This window comes from Hyla sarda, chromosome 11 (assembly GCF_029499605.1).
Source record: "Hyla sarda isolate aHylSar1 chromosome 11, aHylSar1.hap1, whole genome shotgun sequence".
In the NCBI taxonomy this organism is placed as follows: domain Eukaryota; kingdom Metazoa; phylum Chordata; class Amphibia; order Anura; family Hylidae; genus Hyla; species Hyla sarda.
In genome coordinates this window covers 99,981,658-99,990,481 of record NC_079199.1, presented here as the reverse complement: position 1 = coordinate 99,990,481, position 8,824 = coordinate 99,981,658, and the positions used below count along the sequence as shown (strand labels likewise).

The 8,824-nt window shown below is 62.3% G+C and overlaps 1 protein-coding gene across 1 annotated transcript in view; it reads right to left on the bottom strand.

Annotated features, from left to right (window-relative positions):
* Positions 1–200: 200 nt before the first annotated feature.
* Positions 201–8,824, bottom strand: part of RHBG (Rh family B glycoprotein) — a 25,877-nt gene continuing 17,253 nt past the window's right edge. The window contains exon 6 of the mRNA XM_056545138.1: positions 201–209. Coding sequence (XP_056401113.1) covers positions 201–209 — 9 coding nt within the window. The remainder of the gene's footprint in view (positions 210–8,824) is intronic.

The window sequence follows — 8,824 nt, the reverse complement described above, 5'->3', positions numbered from 1 at the left end:
TTACATTTTTTTAAACATTTTCTAATGGTGGTGTGCCTCGTGATTTTTCTCATGAAAAGTGTGCCTTTGCACAAAAAAAGGTTAAAAAACACTGGCATAGAGGATCCAGATTTGTTACATTCTAAAAAGTCAAAAGATACAATTTCCAATAACTAAACTTTGCACAAATTGCTGAATTCTTTATTCAAGACATTTACTATTTATTCTAACTGGATACAAAATAATTGTGGAAATAGCGAACCGAGACTATCGGAGAAATCACTGCATCATTACAAATCGCTAAACCATTGCTTTCATTCCTAAAGATGTGGGGACACTTATTTAACCCCTTAAGGACCAGGCCCATTTTATTTTTGCATTTTCCTTTTTTCCTCCTCGCCGTCTAAAATTCATAACTCTTATATTTCCATCCACAGACCCGTATGACACCAATTGTCCTTTGTAATGACATCACTTATTTTACCATAAAATGTCCGGCGCAACCAAACAAATATTATTTATGTGGGAAAATTGAAAAGAAAACCGCAATTTAGCAAATTTTGGAAGGTTTTGTTTTCACGCTGTACACTTTCCGGTAAAAATGAAATGTTTTCTTTATTCTGTGGGTCAATACGATTAAAATGATCCCCATGTTATATACTTTTCTATAAAAAAAAAAAATAAATCTCAAACCATTTTAACAAAATTAGGATGTTTGAAATTGCCCTATTTTGACCACCTATAACTTTCTAATTTTTCCGTATATGGGGCGGTATGAGGGATCATTTTTTGCTAAATGATCTGTATTTTTTTTTTTTTTTTTTATCAGTACCACTTTTGTTTAGGTTTTACTTTTTATTAATTTTTTTCGAATAAAATGTGACAAAAAAAAAAAAAAAAAAGCAGCAATTTTGCACCTTCCCCCCCCGTTTAAGCCGTTCACCGTACGGGATAATTAACAATATATTTTAATAGTTCAGAGTTTTACGCATGCGGTGATACCAAATATGTGTATTAATTATTTTTTGGATGCTTTTTTGGGGGTAAAATGGGAAAAACAGACGTTTTACTTTTTTATTGGGGGGAGGGGATTTTTCAATTTTTTTTAATACTTTTTTTGACCCCATACGGGACTATTCATTGCAATCATTTGATTGCTAATACTGTTCAGTGCTATGCATAGGACATAACACTGATCAGTACTCTCATTATTGCTTTGATTCACTCCTGCCTCGACTACTGTAACTCTTTACTAATAGGCCTCCCCTTCTCCAAACTCTCTCCTCTCCAGTCCATCCTTAATGCCGCAGCCAGACTCCTCTTCCTCTCCAGCCGCTACACCGACGCCTCCTCCCTGTGCCAGTCGCTACACCGACGCCTCCTCCCTGTGCCAGTCGCTACACCGACGCCTCCTCCCTGTGCCAGTCGCTACACCGACGCCTCCTCCCTGTGCCAGTCGCTACACCGACGCCTCCTCCCTGTGCCAGTCGCTACACCGACGCCTCCTCCCTGTGCCAGTCGCTACACCGACGCCTCCTCCTGTGCCAGTCGCTACACCGACGCCTCCTCCCTGTGCCAGTCGCTACACCGACGCCTCCTCCCTGTGCCAGTCGCTACACCGACGCCTCCTCCCTGTGCCAGTCGCTACACCGACGCCTCCTCCCTGTGCCAGTCGCTACACCGACGCCTCCTCCCTGTGCCAGTCGCTACACCGACGCCTCCTCCCTGTGCCAGTCGCTACACCGACGCCTCCTCCCTGTGCCAGTCGCTACACCGACGCCTCCTCCCTGTGCCTGTGCCAGTCACTACACCGACGCCTCCTCCCTGTGCCAGTCGCTACACCGACGCCTCCTCCCTGTGCCAGTCGCTACACCGACGCCGCCTCCCTGTGCCAGTCGCTACACCGACGCCTCCTCCCTGTGCCAGTCTCTACACCGACGCCTCCTCCCTGTGCCAGTCGCTACACCGACGCCGCCTCCCTGTGCCAGTCGCTACACCGACGCCTCCTCCCTGTGCCAGTCGCTACACCGACGCCGCCTCCCTGTGCCAGTCGCTACACCGACGCCTCCTCCCTGTGCCAGTCTCTACACCGACGCCTCCTCCCTGTGCCAGTCGCTACACCGACGCCTCCTCCCTGTGCCAGTCGCTACACCGACGCCTCTTCCCTGTGCCAGTCGCTACACCGACGCCGCCTCCCTGTGCCAGTCACTACACCGACGCCTCCTCCCTGTGCCAGTCACTACACCGACGCCTCCTCCCTGTGCCAGTCGCTACACCGACGCCTCCTCCCTGTGCCAGTCGCTACACCGACGCCTCCTCCCTGTGCCAGTCGCTACACCGACGCCTCCTCCCTGTGCCAGTCGCTACACCGACGCCTCCTCCCTGTGCCAGTCGCTACACCGACGCCTCCTCCCTGTGCCAGTCGCTACACCGACGCCGCCTCCCTGTGCCAGTCGCTACACCGACGCCTCCTCCCTGTGCCAGTCGCTACACCGACGCCGCCTCCCTGTGCCAGTCACTACACCGACGCCGCCTCCCTGTGCCAGTCGCTACACCGACGCCTCCTCCCTGTGCCAGTCTCTACACCGACGCCTCCTCCCTGTGCCAGTCGCTACACCGACGCCTCCTCCCTGTGCCAGTCGCTACACCGACGCCTCCTCCCTGTGCCAGTCGCTACACCGACGCCGCCTCCCTGTGCCAGTCGCTACACCGACGCCTCCTCCCTGTGCCAGTCGCTACACCGACGCCGCCTCCCTGTGCCAGTCGCTACACCGACGCCTCCTCCCTGTGCCAGTCGCTACACCGACGCCTCCTCCCTGTGCCAGTCGCTACACCGACGCCTCCTCCCTGTGCCAGTCGCTACACCGACGCCGCCTCCCTGTGCCAGTCGCTACACCGACGCCGCCTCCCTGTGCCAGTCGCTACACCGACGCCTCCTCCCTGGGCCAGTCGCTACACCGACGCCTCCTCCCTGTGCCAGTCGCTACACCGACGCCTCCTCCCTGTGCCAGTCGCTACACCGACGCCTCCTCCCTGTGCCAGTCGCTACACCGACGCCTCCTCCCTGTGCCAGTCACTACACCGACGCCTCCTCCCTGTGCCAGTCACTACACCGACGCCTCCTCCCTGTGCCAGTCGCTACACCGACGCCTCCTCCCTGTGCCAGTCGCTACACCGACGCCTCCTCCCTGTGCCAGTCGCTACACCGACGCCTCCTCCCTGTGCCAGTCGCTACACCGACGCCTCCTCCCTGTGCCAGTCACTACACCGACGCCTCCTCCCTGTGCCAGTCACTACACCGACGCCTCCTCCCTGTGCCAGTCACTACACCGACGCCTCCTCCCTGTGCCAGTCGCTACACCGACGCCTCCTCCCTGTGCCAGTCGCTACACCGACGCCGCCTCCCTGTGCCAGTCGCTACACCGACGCCTCCTCCCTGTGCCAGTCGCTACACCGACGCCGCCTCCCTGTGCCAGTCGCTACACCGACGCCTCCTCCCTGTGCCAGTCTCTACACCGACGCCTCCTCCCTGTGCCAGTCGCTACACCGACGCCTCCTCCCTGTGCCAGTCGCTACACCGACGCCTCCTCCCTGTGCCAGTCGCTACACCGACGCCGCCTCCCTGTGCCAGTCGCTACAACCGACGCCTCCTCCCTGTGCCAGTCGCTACACCGACGCCGCCTCCCTGTGCCAGTCGCTACACCGACGCCTCCTCCCTGTGCCAGTCGCTACACCGACGCCTCCTCCCTGTGCCAGTCGCTACACCGACGCCTCCTCCCTGTGCCAGTCGCTACACCGACGCCGCCTCCCTGTGCCAGTCGCTACACCGACGCCGCCTCCCTGTGCCAGTCGCTACACCGACGCCTCCTCCCTGGGCCAGTCGCTACACCGACGCCTCCTCCCTGTGCCAGTCGCTACACCGACGCCTCCTCCCTGTGCCAGTCGCTACACCGACGCCTCCTCCCTGTGCCAGTCGCTACACCCGACGCCTCCTCCCTGTGCCAGTCGCTACACCGACGCCTCCTCCCTGTGCCAGTCGCTACACCGACGCCTCCTCCCTGTGCCAGTCGCTACACCGACGCCTCCTCCCTGTGCCAGTCGCTACACCGACGCCTCCTCCCTGTGCCAGTCGCTACACCGACGCCTCCTCCCTGTGCCAGTCACTACACCGACGCCTCCTCCCTGTGCCAGTCACTACACCGACGCCTCCTCCCTGTGCCAGTCGCTACACCGACGCCTCCTCCCTGTGCCAGTCGCTACACCGACGCCGCCTCCCTGTGCCAGTCGCTACACCGACGCCTCCTCCCTGTGCCAGTCGCTACACCGACGCCGCCTCCCTGTGCCAGTCGCTACAACCGACGCCTCCTCCCTGTGCCAGTCTCTACACCGACGCCTCCTCCCTGTGCCAGTCGCTACACCGACGCCTCCTCCCTGTGCCAGTCGCTACACCGACGCCTCCTCCCTGTGCCAGTCGCTACACCGACGCCGCCTCCCTGTGCCAGTCGCTACACCGACGCCTCCTCCCTGTGCCAGTCGCTACACCGACGCCGCCTCCCTGTGCCAGTCGCTACACCGACGCCTCCTCCCTGTGCCAGTCGCTACACCGACGCCTCCTCCCTGTGCCAGTCGCTACACCGACGCCTCCTCCCTGTGCCAGTCGCTACACCGACGCCGCCTCCCTGTGCCAGTCGCTACACCGACGCCGCCTCCCTGTGCCAGTCGCTACACCGACGCCTCCTCCCTGTGCCAGTCGCTACACCCGACGCCGCCTCCCTGTGCCAGTCGCTACACCGACGCCTCCTCCCTGTGCCAGTCGCTACACCGACGCCGCCTCCCTGTGCCAGTCGCTACACCGACGCCGCCTCCCTGTGCCAGTCGCTACACCGACGCCTCCTCCCTGGGCCAGTCGCTACACCGACGCCTCCTCCCTGTGCCAGTCGCTACACCGACGCCTCCTCCCTGTGCCAGTCGCTACACCGACGCCTCCTCCCTGTGCCAGTCGCTACACCGACGCCTCCTCCCTGTGCCAGTCGCTACACCGACGCCTCCTCCCTGTGCCAGTCGCTACACCGACGCCTCCTCCCTGTGCCAGTCGCTACACCGACGCCTCCTCCCTGTGCCAGTCGCTACACCGACGCCTCCTCCCTGTGCCAGTCGCTACACCGACGCCTCCTCCCTGGGCCAGTCGCTACACCGACGCCTCCTCCCTGTGCCAGTCGCTACACCGACGCCTCCTCCCTGTGCCAGTCGCTACACCGACGCCTCCTCCCTGTGCCAGTCGCTACACCGACGCCTCCTCCCTGTGCCAGTCGCTACACCGACGCCTCCTCCCTGTGCCAGTCGCTACACCGACGCCTCCTCCCTGTGCCAGTCACTACACCGACGCCTCCTCCCTGTGCCAGTCGCTACACCGACGCCTCCTCCCTGTGCCAGTCACTACACCGACGCCTCCTCCCTGTGCCAGTCACTACACCGACGCCTCCTCCCTGTGCCAGTCACTACACCGACGCCTCCTCCCTGTGCCAGTCGCTACACCGACGCCTCCTCCCTGTGCCAGTCGCTACACCGACGCCGCCTCCCTGTGCCAGTCGCTACACCGACGCCTCCTCCCTGTGCCAGTCGCTACACCGACGCCGCCTCCCTGTGCCAGTCGCTACACCGACGCCTCCTCCCTGTGCCAGTCTCTACACCGACGCCTCCTCCCTGTGCCAGTCGCTACACCGACGCCTCCTCCCTGTGCCAGTCGCTACACCGACGCCTCCTCCCTGTGCCAGTCGCTACACCGACGCCGCCTCCCTGTGCCAGTCGCTACACCGACGCCTCCTCCCTGTGCCAGTCGCTACACCGACGCCGCCTCCCTGTGCCAGTCGCTACACCGACGCCTCCTCCCTGTGCCAGTCGCTACACCGACGCCTCCTCCCTGTGCCAGTCGCTACACCGACGCCTCCTCCCTGTGCCAGTCGCTACACCGACGCCGCCTCCCTGTGCCAGTCGCTACACCGACGCCGCCTCCCTGTGCCAGTCGCTACACCGACGCCTCCTCCCTGTGCCAGTCGCTACACCGACGCCGCCTCCCTGTGCCAGTCGCTACACCGACGCCGCCTCCCTGTGCCAGTCGCTACACCGACGCCGCCTCCCTGTGCCAGTCGCTACACCGACGCCTCCTCCCTGTGCCAGTCGCTACACCGACGCCTCCTCCCTGTGCCAGTCGCTACACCGACGCCTCCTCCCTGTGCCAGTCGCTACACCGACGCCTCCTCCCTGTGCCAGTCGCTACACCGACGCCTCCTCCCTGTGCCAGTCGCTACACCGACGCCTCCTCCCTGTGCCAGTCGCTACACCGACGCCTCCTCCCTGTGCCAGTCACTACACCGACGCCTCCTCCCTGTGCCAGTCACTACACCGACGCCTCCTCCCTGTGCCAGTCGCTACACCGACGCCTCCTCCCTGTGCCAGTCGCTACACCGACGCCTCCTCCCTGTGCCAGTCGCTACACCGACGCCTCCTCCCTGTGCCAGTCGCTACAACCGACGCCTCCTCCCTGTGCCAGTCGCTACACCGACGCCTCCTCCCTGTGCCAGTCACTACACCGACGCCTCCTCCCTGTGCCAGTCGCTACACCGACGCCTCCTCCCTGTGCCAGTCACTACACCGACGCCTCCTCCCTGTGCCAGTCACTACACCGACGCCTCCTCCCTGTGCCAGTCACTACACCGACGCCTCCTCCCTGTGCCAGTCGCTACACCGACGCCTCCTCCCTGTGCCAGTCGCTACACCGACGCCGCCTCCCTGTGCCAGTCGCTACACCGACGCCTCCTCCCTGTGCCAGTCGCTACACCGACGCCGCCTCCCTGTGCCAGTCGCTACACCGACGCCTCCTCCCTGTGCCAGTCTCTACACCGACGCCTCCTCCCTGTGCCAGTCGCTACACCGACGCCTCCTCCCTGTGCCAGTCGCTACACCGACGCCTCCTCCCTGTGCCAGTCGCTACACCGACGCCGCCTCCCTGTGCCAGTCGCTACACCGACGCCTCCTCCCTGTGCCAGTCGCTACACCGACGCCGCCTCCCTGTGCCAGTCGCTACACCGACGCCTCCTCCCTGTGCCAGTCGCTACACCGACGCCTCCTCCCTGTGCCAGTCGCTACACCGACGCCTCCTCCCTGTGCCAGTCGCTACACCGACGCCGCCTCCCTGTGCCAGTCGCTACACCGACGCCGCCTCCCTGTGCCAGTCGCTACACCGACGCCTCCTCCCTGTGCCAGTCGCTACACCGACGCCGCCTCCCTGTGCCAGTCGCTACACCGACGCCGCCTCCCTGTGCCAGTCGCTACACCGACGCCTCCTCCCTGTGCCAGTCGCTACACCGACGCCTCCTCCCTGTGCCAGTCGCTACACCGACGCCTCCTCCCTGTGCCAGTCGCTACACCGACGCCTCCTCCCTGTGCCAGTCGCTACACCGACGCCTCCTCCCTGTGCCAGTCGCTACACCGACGCCTCCTCCCTGTGCCAGTCGCTACACCGACGCCTCCTCCCTGTGCCAGTCACTACACCGACGCCTCCTCCCTGTGCCAGTCACTACACCGACGCCTCCTCCCTGTGCCAGTCGCTACACCGACGCCTCCTCCCTGTGCCAGTCACTACACCGACGCCTCCTCCCTGTGCCAGTCACTACACCGACGCCTCCTCCCTGTGCCAGTCACTACACCGACGCCTCCTCCCTGTGCCAGTCGCTACACCGACGCCTCCTCCCTGTGCCAGTCGCTACACCGACGCCGCCTCCCTGTGCCAGTCGCTACACCGACGCCTCCTCCCTGTGCCAGTCGCTACACCGACGCCTCCTCCCTGTGCCAGTCGCTACAACCGACGCCTCCTCCCTGTGCCAGTCGCTACACCGACGCCTCCTCCCTGTGCCAGTCGCTACACCGACGCCTCCTCCCTGTGCCAGTCGCTACACCGACGCCTCCTCCCTGTGCCAGTCGCTACACCGACGCCTCCTCCCTGTGCCAGTCGCTACACCGACGCCTCCTCCCTGTGCCAGTCGCTACACCGACGCCGCCTCCCTGTGCCAGTCGCTACAACCGACGCCGCCTCCCTGTGCCAGTCGCTACACCGACGCCTCCTCCCTGGGCCAGTCGCTACACCGACGCCTCCTCCCTGTGCCAGTCGCTACACCGACGCCTCCTCCCTGTGCCAGTCGCTACACCGACGCCTCCTCCCTGTGCCAGTCGCTACACCGACGCCTCCTCCCTGTGCCAGTCGCTACACCGACGCCTCCTCCCTGTGCCAGTCCCTACACCGACGCCTCCTCCCTGTGCCAGTCGCTACACCGACGCCTCCTCCCTGTGCCAGTCGCTACACCGACGCCTCCTCCCTGTGCCAGTCACTACACCGACGCCTCCTCCCTGTGCCAGTCACTACACCGACGCCTCCTCCCTGTGCCAGTCAGTACACCGACGCCTCCTCCCTGTGCCAGTCACTACACCGACGCCTCCTCCCTGTGCCAGTCACTACACCGACACCTCCTCCCTGTGCCAGTCACTACACCGACGCCTCCTCCCTGTGCCAGTCACTACACCGACGCCTCCTCCCTGTGCCAGTCACTACACCGACGCCTCCTCCCTGTGCCAGTCACTACACCGACGCCTCCTCCCTGTGCCAGTCACTACACTGGTTACCAATTCAGTCCAGAATACAGTACAAAATCCTCAGTCTCACACACAAAGCTCTCCACAATGCTGCACCTCCCTACATCTCCTCTCTCATCTCCGTCTACCATCCTACACGTTCTCTCCGATCTGCTAATGACCTCACACTAACATCTTCTATAATCCAACTTCTCACTCC